Source organism: Chelon labrosus, assembly GCF_963514085.1.
Source record: "Chelon labrosus genome assembly, chromosome: 16".
Classification (NCBI taxonomy): Eukaryota; Metazoa; Chordata; class Actinopteri; order Mugiliformes; family Mugilidae; genus Chelon; species Chelon labrosus.
Genome location: NC_140349.1, coordinates 5,642,037 through 5,658,925, shown reverse-complemented (window position 1 = coordinate 5,658,925; position 16,889 = coordinate 5,642,037). Strand labels below are relative to the sequence as shown.

General features: G+C 41.6%; 3 protein-coding genes across 3 annotated transcripts; 1 reads left to right on the top strand and 2 right to left on the bottom strand.

Moving 5' to 3' along the window:
- Nucleotides 1-1,460: 1,460 nt before the first annotated feature.
- LOC311501253 (sialin) lies at nucleotides 1,461-12,173 on the bottom strand. Its single transcript, XM_084562972.1, has 11 exons — nucleotides 11,919-12,173; nucleotides 9,046-9,205; nucleotides 7,450-7,670; nucleotides 7,124-7,357; nucleotides 6,778-6,952; nucleotides 6,575-6,693; nucleotides 6,081-6,242; nucleotides 5,251-5,383; nucleotides 4,705-4,852; nucleotides 4,522-4,612; nucleotides 1,461-4,145 (listed from the first exon to the last, which is right to left on the bottom strand). Exons 2-11 carry the CDS (start codon nucleotides 9,128-9,130, stop codon nucleotides 3,978-3,980), a joined length of 1,536 nt encoding a protein of 511 aa, XP_084419098.1. The 5' UTR covers nucleotides 9,131-9,205; nucleotides 11,919-12,173; the 3' UTR covers nucleotides 1,461-3,977.
- A 720-nt stretch (nucleotides 12,174-12,893) lies between these two features.
- On the top strand, nucleotides 12,894-14,335 carry mycbp (MYC binding protein). Its single transcript, XM_084562857.1, has 5 exons — nucleotides 12,894-13,007; nucleotides 13,295-13,367; nucleotides 13,510-13,558; nucleotides 13,890-14,019; nucleotides 14,108-14,335. The coding sequence occupies exons 1-5, from the start codon at nucleotides 12,993-12,995 to the stop codon at nucleotides 14,150-14,152; spliced, it is 312 nt and encodes a 103-aa protein (XP_084418983.1). The 5' UTR covers nucleotides 12,894-12,992; the 3' UTR covers nucleotides 14,153-14,335.
- Nucleotides 14,336-15,056: 721 nt separating this feature from the next.
- On the bottom strand, nucleotides 15,057-16,559 carry gja9b (gap junction protein alpha 9b; the record flags this gene model as incomplete). The annotated part of the gene is made up of 1 exon (XM_084562719.1): nucleotides 15,057-16,559. One exon carries the CDS (start codon nucleotides 16,557-16,559, stop codon nucleotides 15,057-15,059), a length of 1,503 nt encoding a protein of 500 aa, XP_084418845.1.
- Between the last annotated feature and the right edge of the window lie 330 nt (nucleotides 16,560-16,889).

Here is a 16,889-nt window from a genome sequence, read left to right as displayed (position 1 = left end):
TTACAGCCAGTCATTTGATCTGTTGCCTTATGTTGAACCAAATAAACAAAGGTTTACTGATTATGGAAACTAGTGAAGAATAAAGATATAAGTGGATAAATTAATTGTCTATGTGCAAAATACAAGCAATGCATTTTCTACAGAATTTCTTTCTGTCTTTCAGTAATTTAGTTTACATGTGCAGTAGTTTGTGAATCCTCGCTAAATGCTTTGCCATGAAACATTCATTAGATAAATGCTGGTTACTCAATGCTAACAAGATGTAGCTAAATGCTAAGTAAATTTCTACCACGAGGAAAGCATTGGCAGTTTTATTTTATAGTAAAAAAAAGAGCTATGAAATAAATATTCACAACAATACACGTTTAACTTTAAAGATTAAATGAGTTAATTCATCATGATATCTACATGCTTACTTTTTGTGCTTAATGCTAATTTACATTTACTGTTTATTTTTAACACTGAGGAAAATATGAGACATGTTTGTGTAGGAGTCAAATATTTAAAACAATAAAACTTTAAACTGGCTGATTAAATAACAGCTATGTTAGCATGCTAACACAATGTAGCTCAATGCTAGCTTAACATTGACTGTTTGACGGTTTTAACAATGAGGAAAACATACGTCGAGGTCATAGTTTTACTTTATAGAGGCACGAAAGAGCTACGAGACTCGTATTACAATCAATTTAGGTTTAAATCACTTTTAATTAGATAGCAGCTAATATAGCATGCTAATACATGCCCGAGCTAGTTAGCTAGGTCATGTAATATCATTTGGTTTGACTGTAACGGTCGCATAACCGCCGATAAAATAAGTAGAATAAATCCAGATAAATTACTAATCGTCCTGTCTTTATGATAATAACCTTGACGATGAAAAATTAATTTTAGTAGGACAATAACAGCAAGAATATAGCGATAAACGGCAAGAGGACAATGTAGGCGTGAACATGAACCGGGTGACGATAACTCCCGTAACACCACGCCGGCTACGTCATACGTCATCCGGAGCTGACATGAACATCCGGGTCATTCATGCCCAAACGTCTGATGCAAGTTTCATCAGGGTCATGAAACAGCGCGCTACACCCACTGAGTAAACTCTATGAGTAAACTACAGCACGATGTTCACATTAGATAAGGACGAAGACAACCATACAAAAAACAAAATCATAAAACATGTGTAGTTTTCTGTATTTTATGAATATATATAAATTAATTATACAAAGATATGAAGACTGGGTTTTTAAAAATGTCTTAAACAGATGTTTTTTCTGAATACTTCAAAACACACAAGCAGCATATTATGAAAATTAACACTAATACCCCAAAAACCATCATATTTATGCAAAGATATAACATTATATGTGGTTAAAAATTGTTATAAAATAAGTTATTATTGCTCATTTAACGTCAGGATAACTCAATTGTGCCACCTAGTGGTCATAGAGAGGAACAGCAGCTTGTAACTCACCCGCCCAATCTATGGAAATGTACAAATTAATGTGTTTTAATTAAGTTTGTAGGTAAATAAAGGTGGCTAATAATAAAAAATAAGACAGAGAGCAATCTGTGGTTTTACCCAGAGATATTTAAAGACAATATTAATTGTTGGAAGAAATACAACGATAGTAAAAGTAAACAAGAAACCAGACACATTATTCTCTCTGTGATTTCAGCGTTTGCACAGCCTGAGGAGGCGGTCAGTTTCTATACTTACAGATTTAGAAATATCATTCTTTTATTTGATGTTCAGGCCAAATAAAGAGATTTAACATAAATGCAAAAGACTTGAATTCCTATTGAAACAGCAGCAGCTGTGTAATGAGCCTAAAACTATAGAAAACTACATTTATAGACGAGTAAAGATGCGACATTTTAAGTCAGCTTTCAGTGGGAGCGCGCTTCATCACTTTGCATATATTTTGTGTGAAGAATTTGCATTAAGAGGATTTTTTTGCCACACAAGGAACAAAGGAAAGACTCAAAAACGAGAGATAAAATTAAAATGACACATACACCTGTTTACATGTTACTCATTTTAATTTTTTGTTTTCAAATAAAACAACATTTTCACAATAAAATAACACATCTTAATGACGTTACCCAAGCACAGAAGGTAAATAACTTAATAAAACACCATCTCTTTGCAATCCCAGAGCACCGCGGAGTACGGCACGAGTTGACAAAGACAATGAGGGTTGCTGTGTCTTATAAAATCTGTAATTACTGGAAATGAATCAAATGCAGCATCTGAATGGTTGGGTGAACTCATACACACGATTAAAAACACCACAGAGTCAATACAAACAAAGTCATGGGACTTACACTGAAAATGTTCAAACGCTGGCAGCAGAAGGTGCTTTAATGTTCAACGAACGGACAAACCCACCCGCCGGAAAACTCAAGTCACTGGTGCTGTTATGAAATTTAAGGCATTTGTGGTATTTATAAGTGAAAAGTGCTTCTTTTGGTCCAACTGGCCAGATGCAGCTGTGAACGAAGCAGCCCTTGTACTGCGATGAATCTCCTGTTGTGTCTAGTGTGTGTTCATAAAACATTTGTTCCAATAATAAAATAAAAAAATGTTTAAAACATATAAAACAAAGAGCCGTACCTGTGCTCTGATAAAAAAAGGTAGAATAAAAGAAGAAAAAGATTGCACATGTTGAATTGTTTTTGTCCCACCTAAGTTGCTGAAGGTGTCAGTAAACATGATTGTTGAAGGCAGTGTGGTTACAGTCAGTCTATCCTGAAGTAGTGATAATACTCCTACTTTAAGCCCTTAAGATTATTTTTACCTAAAAGCTTGGAAGTGTTTTGTTCCTTAGACTCTGACTGGACTGATTCAACCCGTACGTTCCCCTAGAGATGACAGAAAAGTAAAAAAGCTACCGTCACAGTCGCTGAGATCAAGGTATAGTGGGAAAAAAAAACAAAGCCAAGGATGCTGTAACACCTTGGTCAGTGTTTATCCCTCAGGTTGGTTTGTTTGTTCTGGTGTCAACTCTTCTTCTCAGGAACAAATGAACCGATCAGAGCCTGATTAAACAGAGTGGTCTTACATGACTGGGGCCTTTGCATGTTCCGCCCTGCGTCTGCATCCAAAGACATGCTGGTTAGGTTCATTGGTGATTCTAAATTGGCCGTAGGTGTGAGTGTCTCTTTGTGTTAGACCTGAGATAGACTGGAGACCTGTCCAGGGTGTACCCCGCCTCTCGCCCCGATGACAGCCGGGAATGAATGAATTTACCTGATGTGTGTTTGGAAGAGTGTGCAACTTAGAATCACCAATTAACCTAACCAACATGCTAACTCAGCACAGAAAGACCCCACTCTATTTGAACTAAACCGTGAAGACTGGACCTTTGTTTTTAAATGCCGTAAATACCTGTTTTTGTCTGAATATTTGACTTCTAACTTCACTTTTTAAGGAGTATTTTACGCAAATAAACACAAAACAAGTAGATATGTTTCTGAAACACACTAACACTGCATTCAAACCAAGAACCTTCATGCCGTGAGATTTTCCCGACTTCCTATTATCAAAAATTTCCCACTAAATTACGACAGAACAAAACATAATTGTGTAAACACCCTGGACCAACCTCGCCCTTCTAAACAGGGGAGGTGGACTGGCACGCACAGATTTAACATCTGCACCCATAAAGTTTCACACCTTGAACAGTTGATCCTTAGAGAACCAGCAGGTTAATCTGTACAACTTCCTCCAATTACTTAAAAAAATAAGTTGAATCATTGCTACGTATAAGAGATGAAAACACTGTAAAAAGACACTGTGGTCCAGTGGTATAAATCTCATCCTATCTGTGGCTCATGATGTGCGTATACTGCATATATTCTTCTATATAACTGAAACATCAGTTTTACAGAAGAGGTAGAACTATCCGTCTGTAAATGTTGTGATTCACCCGTCGCTACCGTTTGTGTTCGGCTGCGTATTTGTTCCCGTTTCACTGCGAGACGGACCTGCTCCTGTTTTTCTCAGCCTCCGCCCTCTCCTCCTCCGTCACGGCCCACGGCTGGATCTTGCCGCTGCCGAATATCGTGAAGACGATGGCGGCGCAGAGGCTGATCCCTGCAGCGACCCAGAACACCTTCCTCCAGCCGGCCAGAGTGTTCTGAAGAGGAGTTTATGAACATTACTGAGTAAATAACATTAACGCACACCTTTTTTTCCTGTACAGCCCCTCTTCTGTTTATGTATTTTGTATATTTGTGTATTTTGCCTTGTTTTCTGATTTCCTTGGCATTAAAGACCAGTTCTGATCCCGATTCCTGATTATCACTGTTACCAGACACCAGGTGGTCGCAATGTTATGGCTGATTAGTGTAAACTTTGTATCAGTGTGTAATTAAAGAGACATTTTCCTACACAGAACAGATAAAATGTGTTTTATCTATATAAATGTTTAAAGTAAAACTAAAAGTGTGAAGATTAAAATGAATCTTAAATGAATTATAGATAGAAGAGGAATAAATTTCAGATTGACTCACGTCTTCAGTGAAATATCCTGTAGCGATCGGAGCTATGACGCCCGGGATGGTCCCGAATGTGTTGGTGATTCCCAGAAGGAATCCAGCGTACCTGCAGGGAGAGGAAATGGAAGTTCATTACTCTTATTTGAATCGCAAGGAGCTTCTGAGCCGACGAGAGCGCCACGGTCGGTCGACACGCACCGGGGAGCGATGTCGATCTGGTTGATGAAGACTCCCGAGGCGGCGGTCCCCCCTACAGTCGTGGAGAGCGTGAGGAAGGTGACGGTGAGGATGTGGCTGCAGCCGGCGTAACCCACCGCCACCAGGAAGGCGGCCGGCAGCACCAGACCTGCAGAGAGACGAGGTGGATGTTAAAGCAGGCGTTAAAGAAATGCAAATAAATCAACCAACAACAGAGAGAAAAAAGAAAAGACTTTGGATTAAGAGACGTTTCTAAAGAGACTTAGCAAAAGGCAAGAGCAGTGAAGCCACATTTAAGCAGTTGTGTTATGAGTCTAAATATATTAATAATATATATTAATATATAATTGACTTTAAATCTCAGCAGCTGTAAAAATAAGTCTGAAATCCTGGATTTGAGGTTAAAGTTGACATGGTTTTGCACCATTCATTCATTCATTCAAGTGGATGCACACACTGACATATTTTACCCGAAAAGCTGAGTCAAACAAATAAAATAATATAAATAATAAAGCAAGGGGGGTACGAGAGGAAAAACTCCCTGACCTGTGAGCGTGAAGAGCTTTCGTACAGTGGTGACGCTGAAGACTCTCCTCTCGATGAGGCTGTCCGCCGCGACCCCCGACAGCGTGGAGACCAACCAGGCGCCGAAGTACGGCAGAGCGGACAGGAAACCGTTCTGAACCACAGAGACGGAGACGGAGTGTCAGACGTGTTCAGATGTCCATTCAGCATTTTAAAAATCTTTTTCCAACAATAAAATTCCAAAAGAAAAATAGTTTTTGTTCTGTCAAAGTGAAAACTGGCTTCTGCAGTGTCATATCATGTGCACATCTGGACATTTTTACTCCGTTCTTCTTTATAAAACTGTCAACTCCAGCCATAAATTCTTATGTCAGTTGTACTGTAAGTCTTGCAACTCTTCCTAAAGTGCGACCCCCGGCGGACAGATTAGGAATAGCAGTTACTTTTATTAAAAAACTTGCAGTTCAAGTCTTCTATGACATTTTGGACCATCCAGCGGGTTGTATATTGGACACCCCTGCTCTAGAGGATAATAAATAATAGATAAATACCCCTCCCTCACTCAGACACATTTACTGCCCTCAGGTGATATCCATTTAACTAATAATAAGTCTAATAGCACCGGCAAATTAGGCTGGTCACTTGGACGAGGGTAAATATTTAACAATATTATTTTTAATTAATTGACATTAGGTTATAAAAATCAGTTTTCACTTCAACAGTAAAGAGGTTTTTTTTGTAAATTTTTGTCAAAAAAAATAAAATAAAAATTTATATGTGATTCAGTTTATATAGAGTGGAAAACATCTGAATACTTCTTTAGACCCTAAGAAATGATCAGAAAACCTCACCGACTGCAGGTCAAAGTGCAGGATGTTGTTCATGTACGTGGGCAGGGAGGTGAGGAGGGTGTAGTAGGACCAGTTGGCGCACATCTGGGTGACGATGATGGCCCACAGAGGGACAGACAGCAGCATGGACAGCAAGGGCACGGACCAGCCGTGACCTGTACCCTGAAGTAACAGAGAGCTCACGTTAAAAAAAAATAAAAAAATTTTCAAATAAAATACAGTGGAAAAATGAGTTTCCAGTTTGGTTTCATGACGCAGAGACTTCCGGACAACTAACAGACAGCGAAAGGGAATTGAGAGTAAAGAAAAGGCTGTGAGGGAAAATGGAAACAGGAAGCCAGATAAGAGAAGTGAGGAGTTATACTTCAAAACTGCGAGCAGAAAAAACTCTCCAACATAGGGCAGAAGGTGAGAGGGTGAAGATTTCTGACACACAGCTGATAGCAAGCCACAGAGAAATGTAGGACACCTGTTAACGTTTCCTGTGTGTGTACCTGAGGGCCGATGGCGTTTATGATGTAATCTCTCTCCTCTTCGCTGATTCGAGGATGAGTGCGAGGGTCGTCTGACACCAAAATAAACCAGAAGACCGCCCAGAGGCAACCGACGCCCCCTGGAAGACGAGGTGAATAATTAAAAGGTTAAAACTAGGCTCAGAGTCAGCACGTCTGTTTCTGGTCACGCTTCCCTCACTCACCACAGATGTAGAAGACAGCAGGCCAGCCCAGCGCTTGGCAGATGTAGCCGGTGAGCGGCAGGGCCAGAAAGGCACCGAAGTTGCCCCCGGATCCCGACAGGGTCATCAGGCGAGAGCGCTCCAGAGGGGGAGCCCAGCGAGCCCACATCGCCATCATGGCCGGGTACGTCACTCCCTGCAGAGACATGACAGAGGACGACGTTTTTTAATGCACCTAATCAATCATATAATAGGAAATCAGACATAAATATACATAAGATGAGGTAAAATGTGCAGATTTTTTACTCCACTAATAGATAACACCTGTACATTTATCAGCAAACAAAAATAAAAAGCTTCCTCCTACCTCTCCAAAGCCCTCCAACGCCCGCAGAGCAAACAGCCAGTACGACCCCATCCCTGCAGCCAGAGGGGTGAGAAGGGTGAGGACCGCCGTGCCCAGCACCCCCAAACCTAGGAAGAGTTTCCCCCCGTAGTGTCCGGACAGGTAGCCTCCCGGGATCTGAAAGCACAGGTAGCCGAAGAAGAAGGCTCCCAGCAGCCAGCCCTGAGTCTCCGAGTCCCAGGGGTACTGAGGGACCTGGGGGTGAGAGGAGGCACAGTGGGTTACCCCCCGGCATTTTAAACTTCTTTAAAATAAAACTTTAAGGATAAAAGCTTACAAAGCCTCACCCCGTCAGGCTGCTGGAACGTGTTGCTCGTGTTTTCTGCTCCCGACGAACGCGGACAAGCCGCCGGGACGACGGAGTGGTTCTCCCACGGTTTGGGGTCGGTGTTGTTCACCATGGCGACCATGGCGACGCTGAGGTTGACACGGAGGCCGTAGACCACGGTGAAGCCGAAGAACATCAGGACGGCGAGGTTGAGCCGAGCCGAGCAGCACTGAGGAGGAACTGTTCACACGACCATGTTTAGATTTTAGGATTCAAGAAAAAAAAACATGGATTATCTAAAAAAAAATATAAAATACTCTGCAGAAGTTTGTTTTATATTATTATATGACATTAAAACAGCAGCAACAGTGTAAACGTGGCAGCATGACTGGATAAAAGTGCTGTTAGTAGTTTCTCTAACTTTTTTTGTGCTTGGCTTTGCACAAACTGCTTCTTAACTGTTAATAAGTGTTTACAGTTGTGTATCTCATTAACACTGTTCATCCATTATGTAACTAAAGATCATCACGAGAGCAGGTACAAGCTTGTCAATAGTTAATAAAGTAGCTGAGTCATCGTGACGTCACGGGCGCTGTGGCTTAGTTGGTTAAAGCGCCTGTCTAGTAAACAGGAGATCCTGGGTTCGAATCCCAGCAGTGCCTTTAATGTATAACGGTGGTTAAAACCAAAATCGCTTTTGGCTCAAACACTTTCCTCATGTGGGATCAATAAAAGGAAGTTAAGTGTTTATTTGTAGTATATATTTATTTATAATATAGTGGCAGAGAAAGTAGAAGTAGATATTGTCTGTGTGTTGAAACAGTATTTCAAGCCTCTGTATTTAACTGGACAACAACAACAGATAACTCCATGTTATTAATGTTGATGCACATTTTTGCACCTTATTAATCCTTCTATGTAAACAACATATATCTAATTCTGTCACTATTTCTTGTATGTTTGCTCATATGTTAATTTTGTACATTTTTTGCTTATACTATTTTATATACTAGATTTTTCCTTATATTTTATTTTAATGTTAGTGTTTTTTTATGTGCAACTAAGCTACTGTGACCAAGCAATTTCCCTTGTGGATGAATAAAGTCTGTCTTAGTCTAAAGATAGTTGAGAGGAAGTGAGTGTGTGAGTGTTACCTAAAGGCATATTCAGTCATTTTTAAGCACATAAAATAGGTCGTAAATATATATTTTCCGGACAAAATTTAAATGTTCCTTCTAACTTTTCTTGGGAAGTCAAAGCGTTCAGAAAACATGTTCCTATCTTGCAGATGATTTGACCTTTATGCTGCACTGTAAGTGTTTTGTATGTATATATATATGTTTAGTCATTATTTCAGCAGCATGTGATTCCAGTTGATGTGCTCGTTAAGATTTTTTATATTTTTACAGGTCATCTTCAACCCTAAAGTGCTGATGTGGATGTGACTGAATAACCAGAGACTAGATGAGGCAAAGCTTGTGCATACTTTATAGAACAGAGCAACAAACTTTGCTGCGTATTCAGCTTCTTCTTTGTCTTATACTTTTTATTTGGAGGTGAATTTTTTCCTCTTTGTATTTTACCAGATTTAAAGGTAAAACGTTTGCAGACACACCTGTAACGGTCTCAATGAGAGGCTCGGTGTCCTCGCTCTCGTCCGACGGGGCTGCGTTGATGGAGCAGCCATTTGGCAGCGCCATGGCCGACGGCTGGCCCGGAAAAGTGTTTAAATTTGTGCAGCGATTTTCAGTTTGTCATGGCGTCCGGGGGAAAATCTGCAAAGGTAGTGATCACATGCAACAAAGAGGATGTGAGATAAACAAACAAGCAAGGAGCATATCAGCAGATTTGGATTCTTACTGAAACCACACAAGCAGTTTGCCAGGTTTGATCACATGCTGACACGCACACATACGGACACTTCCTGATTTCACAGGATGCTCTGCTAAAATCTGAGCGGGAGAGAACACGGCTCATATCATGGAGTTGATAAAACCCTTGGGCACATGTTAGAAAAATGCGTGAAACTCCGGATCTCTACCTATCATTGTTTGAAAACCACAATCAAGTGTAGTTTGTCGTGTGTGCGCCCTGACATGAAGACGTGACACAAATTGTTGAACTAAATGAGACGTGGAGTATCTCACAAGCTATCTTTTATTTTATCTATTTCCACCATGACAAAGTTGGACTTGTTGTCACTGGTGGGAAAGTACAGGTGGAATTAATGATTGGCTCTGCCCCATTAAAGTGTCCCAGCAAGTCATGATGGTAAACAATCATTCACAGGAGCTGGACGTCCAGAGAGGGGAATGCAGCCATCATTAAATCACACACAAGTGTCCGTGATTAATAAAGTCGCAATCCCAACACAATCAGTTTCACAGATCTCTGTCTAGAGGAACTGGGTTTACCCTAATGATCAGCTACTAATACTAGCTGCTTTTGAGGAAGTTGGGAACAAAACAACATTAATACCGGGAACTAAATTCAGTTTATGTAGTTTTAGGAGCTAAAAGATGCAGATCAAGTGGAGGTTTGGGACGTTTGGGGCCGGAGTTTCCAGAGCGGATGATCTAGTGACAGATCAGATAGAAAATATTAGAACAAAGCTCGGACATTTAAGGTTTCCTGATGATTAAATAAGGAAGAAACAGACAGACCGATAAGAGAAAGAACAACAAGACAAAAGAAGGCTAAAACAGAAATTAGCCTCAATAAATACACGCATTTAACCTGTTCATTTGCATAAACTTGGAGCGGTGGGTCGGCCACCTGTGCACCACCAGGTCTCGGCGCGAAGGCACTTATGCCACGGTTATAGGAGGATTTGAACCAGTGACCATATTTCTTTTACCACTAATTATTGCTGGTTGAGCAGCAATAAGATGAGCAGCAATAACTCTGTATATTAAACAACATGAAGTGGATTTGACAGTGAAATTAATATTTATAGTTCTGTGTTTCACTTCTCATTCTTGTTGCTGCTTAGCTTTGAATGGAAAACCTCGTGCTGCTGCCGTTTTCTATTTTTTACTAGACAAATTAGATGTTAGAAGTTTTTCCTCATCATTTGTCACAGTTTTCCCGTCAGTTTGCACGAGGAAGAAGCAAACTAGAAAAACAGGCCACGTGATCAAACACTTGTGCTCTAAATAAATGTCTGGACTATGTGTGTGTACAGATGTTTTATCTCTAGTTTCTTAAGTCAGACAGATATCGTCAGGGAAATTGTGTACTCCGGAAACCTAAAGTAAACTTTAAATTGCTCCCTAAATAGTCTGGAGATTATCAGTTAGACAGGTAACATGTCTGTGTGAGCTTTTATTAAATACTAGACGCCTCTGGACGACCTTTTAACTCATGAACATCTGCATTGCCCGTGGGACGATACTGAGGCTGGTGATCATCTCTTTAATGTCAGGCCCCCTCAGCTGTGCAGTAATGTGCCTGATTAAATAGCACCAATCAAATCAAAGCCCTCTTTTAATACCAGCAAGGCACGCTTTAGCTTAAAGTGATTTGAATGCTTTGTTTTGCTTTTCACAGCACCGATTCATTGTCATTTTGGTATGTAAATGTCCTTACTTTTCAGGGCTGCAACTAACAACTGTTTCCATTGTTCATTTTCTTGCAGATGAATATCACTGAAGTGTGCACAACTGTGGTATGACACATTTATTTACTTTATTATCAGTTATTGAGACATATTGACGAGATGTCTCACACACTGTCTGTCTGTCCTGCGCTCCTTGGCGTCCCGACACTTCTTCTGTATGACTGACAAAACATATACTACTTGCTGTTACCATGTGATGCATGCCTGCCACCGAGTGTAAGAATGTGTGTGCGAGTCTATCATGAGATCCTCTCAGCCCGCCTCACTTCTCTGGAACAATTAATGCATTATTAAAATGCCCAAATCCGCCTTCCGCTTTTGGGGTGAAGTGAGGTTGAAAAAGGTCCGTTTATCTTATTTGAGCCTTTTTGATGCTTTCATTAAAGGTTCGCTTGAATTGAATGAGTGAGACACAACCTCTCTTTAGTAGATGTAAACAGAAAATATTAAATACAGACGTTTTTAATAATTTGTCCAAAAAAAATTTAAATAATGAAATGGCAATGTAAAATTTAAACACATTAATATATGTAAAGTAAAATGCAAAGTGTCTATTATTTAAGATTACATTAATACCAAGTAAATCACATAAATCACCTTGTGTATTATCAATGGGACTAACATTTTTAAGCTAGTTTGTCACAAAAAATCCCAAATTATCTTTTATTTTGTGTCCTAAAGTCTGTCATGTGCAAAATATTATATATATACTGTATAACAATACACAGTAAATGACATACAACAACAAAAAGTCTTAAACAGGTGAATCATTGTTAGGAAATTTACCAGAATTAGTCACTATAATCTATAAACTGGTCAGTTCGTAAGCTATGACGGTTTTTTATGAATATTCGTTGAATACATCTTACCTTGTGAAGAATTTAAAACCACACAAGTTGCATTAAGGTCTGCTTAACTGGAAGTGAGAGCAACATTAATCTTAAAACCCAGTAAATGGTGTCACAGCAAACATAGCCGGCTAGAAAACAAATGACTTGTGTTGTGTCTGGTTTGTCCAGTTCAAGAGAAAAACAGTCACAAGAGCGCCGTGTTTTCCTGGTGGTTTACGCAAGAGCAGATCTGAGAAAAGACTGGAGAAGCTACGCCTCGTTGTACCAGCGAGTCAATCCAGCTCTTAGTATTTTTATAAATCCATTCTGAAGATGTGACGTGAAAACACATGACCTACAACTAGGAGGGCTTGCCTCGTGTTGCCAGATAAGAAAGAAATCCATGTAAATTTTACTTTAAAACACAAAACTGAGAAATAATTACACTAAAAGCGAACACACAGTCATGATATACATATTTTCATATTAGGTTTGACTTACACTCTCTGAAAGAAACATTAGTTTTAACGTCCATCGCCAATAAACCCGATTAGAAATCCGTAAAATCCGCTCTGTATGACTCCAGAACGTAGTATGAAATCCACACGCATTTAAGATTTTTTGGGTAAAAAAGTAGTTTATGAAAAGTTATTAACTCCCGCATTGACACAAGGCAAACACATAACCAATATTAGGGAATTCGGCGTATTTAATACCCCGTGCCATAAACTAAAATGCTTAGTCATGGCCTTTGATTTGTGTAACTCAAAGTTCGCCTCACAGCGTCATTCACTTTTGCGGTTAACTTGTAAAATTCTTAATACAATTCTTAATAAAAAAAAATAAAAAATAAAAATCACGAAAAACACGCCACATATTCTTTTCAGGACTGTTCAGTATTTATTTATAATTTCAAATTGTTTATTTAATATTTTGGGAAACTTCGCTTCCGGGTATTTACACCAGCTTCTATGTGTCGTTATGGCAACCATGTGGCAACCTCCTGTCTGTGGACGGAAACAAACACACCACCGGCTGCCTGTAGTCCGAGTTAACGAATCTGTCTGCTACTCTTCTTAGACAACATAAAATTACACGGCTGTCATCGCAGCCATGTCACAATACAGAGTGGGTATTGTCTGACACACTTCCGTAGCTGTTTAATAGTTTTACGTAGTCGCGTTTAGTTTGTAGTTGTCGTTACAAAGAATGCGCTAACGAGCTAGCATCATAGCAATGTGCCAGGCAGTGAACGCACCACAGCATCTGGAGCGTTTCATTTTATTTTATCCACCTCAAACTCGTCCAATCCATGTGTTATTTATATATTTTTTATTTTTTTTAAATAGTTTGCTTCTGAATTAAATCATTCACAGTTGTGCTGCTATTTTATGTAAAAATCTAATTTCTTTCAGGCCTCAGAATCGAAGAGGGAACAATTTAGGAGATATCTTGAAAAATCTGGGGTCCTTGACACAATAACAAGCGGTAGGTGGTCAAGAAATGTAAACACTGTGTTTAACTTGCTAATGTGACTCTTGTGCATGCTGTAAAACATGTCCACCTGAACATCTAATCACTGCTTTCCCCAAGGTATTATTTAATCAGTTCTTTGGCTTTTATTTTGCAGTTTTAGTGGCTCTTTATGAAGAGACAGATAAACCCAACGATGCACTGGAGTATCCTTTTCTTGTTTATGCAGCTTTGCAATTAAGTGGTACAAAGCCGGAGCTGGTATACCTCAAATACTGTCACACATCCTCAAAACAAACATGCCTGGGCAATGACAAATACAACTTTTGTGTCAATTTTACTCTGAACTGATGGTGTAATTCATGGTGTTTAGATTTGTGGCAAGAGTTAGTCTGTCATTGTGGCATTTGTTCTTGAGTCACAGGAGTCGTTTTCTTGCAGAGGCGTACATGAACTGCAAACTACATCATCTGTTTGGAAAATGAAAATGAAAGTTTGCTGCTGACTTGAGTTTTGAGGCCTTAACCGCCTACGCAGTTTCATAAAGCTTCACCTCGGGGCGGCCGGCCCGGAGCCAGCCGACGCTCAGGCTCTTCGAATGGAGCTTTCTGATCTGCAGCAGAAATGCAACCTGCTCATGGAGGAGAACAAAGAGTTGAGGAACAAGGTGAGAGGTCGAGAGTTTAAAAATCACAGGGCACAGTTAACCTCTGAGACTGCGACGTCTAACCGCCAATTTCACTCTCGTTTTCCAGCTGATGCAGTATGAACCAGCGCCTGACGGAGGAGCAGCAGAGTAGTTGCTTTTTGACTTAAAAAAAATAAATATATCTAAATTACAAGGTTGCCTTTTTTGTAGAGTAAATGTTTATTACATAATATTGAATGTACAGTGAAGACAAAAACCACTGTTAGTTTTTGTTGTGTGAATAAAAATGTTTTGTTTTTGTTTTTTCCCAGCATCAGTCATTTTCTTGATTTAATTTTATAATGTGTCTGCGTGGGTTCTCTCCAGGTACTCCAGCTTCCTCCCACCGTCCAAAGACATGCTGGTTATGTTCATTTGTGATTCTAAATCAGCCGTAGGTGTGAGTGTGAATGGTTGTCTGTCTCTCTGTGTGAGCCCTGTGATAGACTGGAGACCTGTCCAGGGTGACCATGACCCTTCACAGGACAAGCGGTTACAGAAGATGAATAATTGGAAATTGGAAAGTGAGATAAAAAATGTTTATTCATGCCGTCACAGCGGCAGAGAGATAATTAATGGCAGACACGATGTTTAACGCTGGAACAGATGTTGGATTAATTCAGACAGTGCTACTGATTTAACAGTATCCGGTTACATAACTAGAACAACGGTATAGATCTGTGGCTGACTTTTCCATTCCTCTCTAATCATTCAGACAGAGTTGTTGCAGTCTGCCAAATCATTAAAGGTCAGCCTCGATGGACGGGAGTGGCCCAGAAATGTGAGAAAACAAGGCGTGTGTCCTGGCTTGAGCTGATTTAAGAGCAGATTTTTTTTATATGATTGGAAAAAGGCTCCTCTTTGGTGTAAAGTCCAAGCATGTCCTCCACAGCAACAGGCTTTATGTGCTTGTTTTAACGTCCTTAAAGTAGTTTAGTTGCTGTAATACAGTTGCACAGTTTTCACCCTAACATTATGTCTTATAATGGAGAGTTTGCAGGTAAACGGTGTGTGGTTTAAATCTGTAAGTCAGTCGGGGCTCGTCGGCTGCTGGCGCTGCTCGCCGCTGACACTCGACGGTTTGGAGAGGAGGTGGTGGGGCTGTTGCTCTCCCGGCTGTGTCGGGACACAGAACTCAGCTCCCCGTTAGAGTCCGGGCTTTGGGATCTGCTCGGCCTCTTAATGTCCGACCTGGAGAGCACCCTGGGTCGGGGGCCGACGCTGCGCAGCTTCATGCTGCTGCTGCCGTGGTAGGAGTCTCCGCTGTCTGAGCCGTTCCCCTCCACCACCGTGGAGCAGTGCCACGGCGGCGTGACCCTTCTCGACTTCCTCGCAATCCCTGACAGCGCCGTGCAGGAGGAGGCTTCCGCCACTGGCAGGGTGGGATACTCTGAGCGTGCGCGCTCAATGTCGTCGTGACGGGGCGACGGCGGCTCCTCTGGTTCGTCTTGTTTGTCCACGGGAGGCGAACGCGTCTCGCTGCTCGTGTTGTTGGAGTTGCTGTTGTGCTCTGTGGGGCTCGGCACTTCCTCCTTGCTGTCCTTGTGGACGTCCGGCCTTGCACCGGGGTCCCCTTGTATTGGGACAAAGGCGGAGGAGGCGTTGAGGAGAGGGTAGTTGGGACCGTTGCCCTGTCTCTCTAACAGTAAGGTGTAGCCGCTAGGTGCTGTGGGAATAGTTGACTTCCGTCCCACAGACGTTCCCATGCACACCTGATGCACAACTGAGTTCTTTTTTGACTTGTTGACATAATAATCATCCAGGTCGTCCTTCAGGTGCGGGTAGAAGTCCAGGATTCCCTTCTTAACCCTCTTGTAGCCCAGGTGAATGATCTCAAGCAGGCTGAGAAACAGGGAGATGCAGGCGATGGCTTGCATGAACATCATGAAAACCGTCTTCTCTGTGGGCCGGGAGACGAAGCAGTCCACCACGTTTGGACACGGGTCCCGCTCACACTTGTAAAGAGTGCTGAGGCGGTGTCCGTAGAGGATGTACTGACCCGTCATGAAGGTCACCTCCACCACCGAGCGGGTAACAATGTGGGCCACGTAGGTGCACAGCAGGGAGCCTCTCAGAGGGGCTTTGTTCAGCTTCCCCTGCTCCAGCTGCCTCATCTCCTTCTCGATCCTCTTCTTCACCTCCACCAGCTCGGCGTCCACCGCCTCCAGCTCCCGGCGGAGCGCCACCTTCTTGCAGTGGCGCTCCTTCTCCAGGGCGCGCAGCTGGTAGATGGCGTGGCCCATGTACACGAGGGAGGGCGAGGACACGAAGATCACCTGGAGCACCCAGTAGCGGATGAGGGAGATGGGGAAGGCCTGGTCGTAGCAGACGTTGCGGCAGCCGGGCTGCTCGGTGTTGCAGATGAAGTCGGACTGCTCGTCGTTCCACACGTCCTCCGCGGCGACGCCCAGCACCAACATCCTGAATATGAACAGGATGGTGAGCCAGATCTTTCCCACCATGGTGGAGTGGATATGCACCTCCTCCAAGATCCCTCCCAGGAAGTTCCAGTCTCCCATTTTTTTGGATTCACAGTGCTGGAATGTGTGAAGACAAATGAACGCAGAGTTACTTCGCTTTGAATATCAGCCCAAGAAACTCTCTGCTACTAAATAACCTATAGTGGATGACAGTTTGCACAACCCTGCACATAATATCTGTATATAACATAGTCGGATTTATACTGTTAAAGAGATACGGTTAAAGAATAAAGAGGAAACGGGGGGAAACTGAGACAAAGAAGTCTGAGAACGAGCGGCGGAAAGTTAATTTAAGACTTTTCACACTGAATCTAGTCTTCAAAATACATAAAATCAACATTTAAATGCTCCTAACTTGCTCACAAATCA

Bases quoted from the DNA above. Each gene is read 5' to 3' on its own strand.
- LOC311501253 (XM_084562972.1), bottom strand. From the start codon at position 9,130: ATGGCGCTGCCAAATGGCTGCTCCATCAACGCAGCCCCGTCGGACGAG. The intron at 4,853-5,250 runs GTCAGGGAGTTT...GTCTCTCTGCAG, and splicing joins AAAGCTCTTCACGCTCACAG to GTCTGGTGCTGCCGGCCGCC. The intron at 4,146-4,521 runs GTGAGTCAATCT...ACTCCTCTTCAG, and splicing joins CAGGATATTTCACTGAAGAC to AACACTCTGGCCGGCTGGAG.
- mycbp (XM_084562857.1), top strand. The intron at 13,368-13,509 runs GTAGGTGGTCAA...TTTATTTTGCAG, and splicing joins CCTTGACACAATAACAAGCG to TTTTAGTGGCTCTTTATGAA. The intron at 14,020-14,107 runs GTGAGAGGTCGA...CTCGTTTTCCAG, and splicing joins ACAAAGAGTTGAGGAACAAG to CTGATGCAGTATGAACCAGC.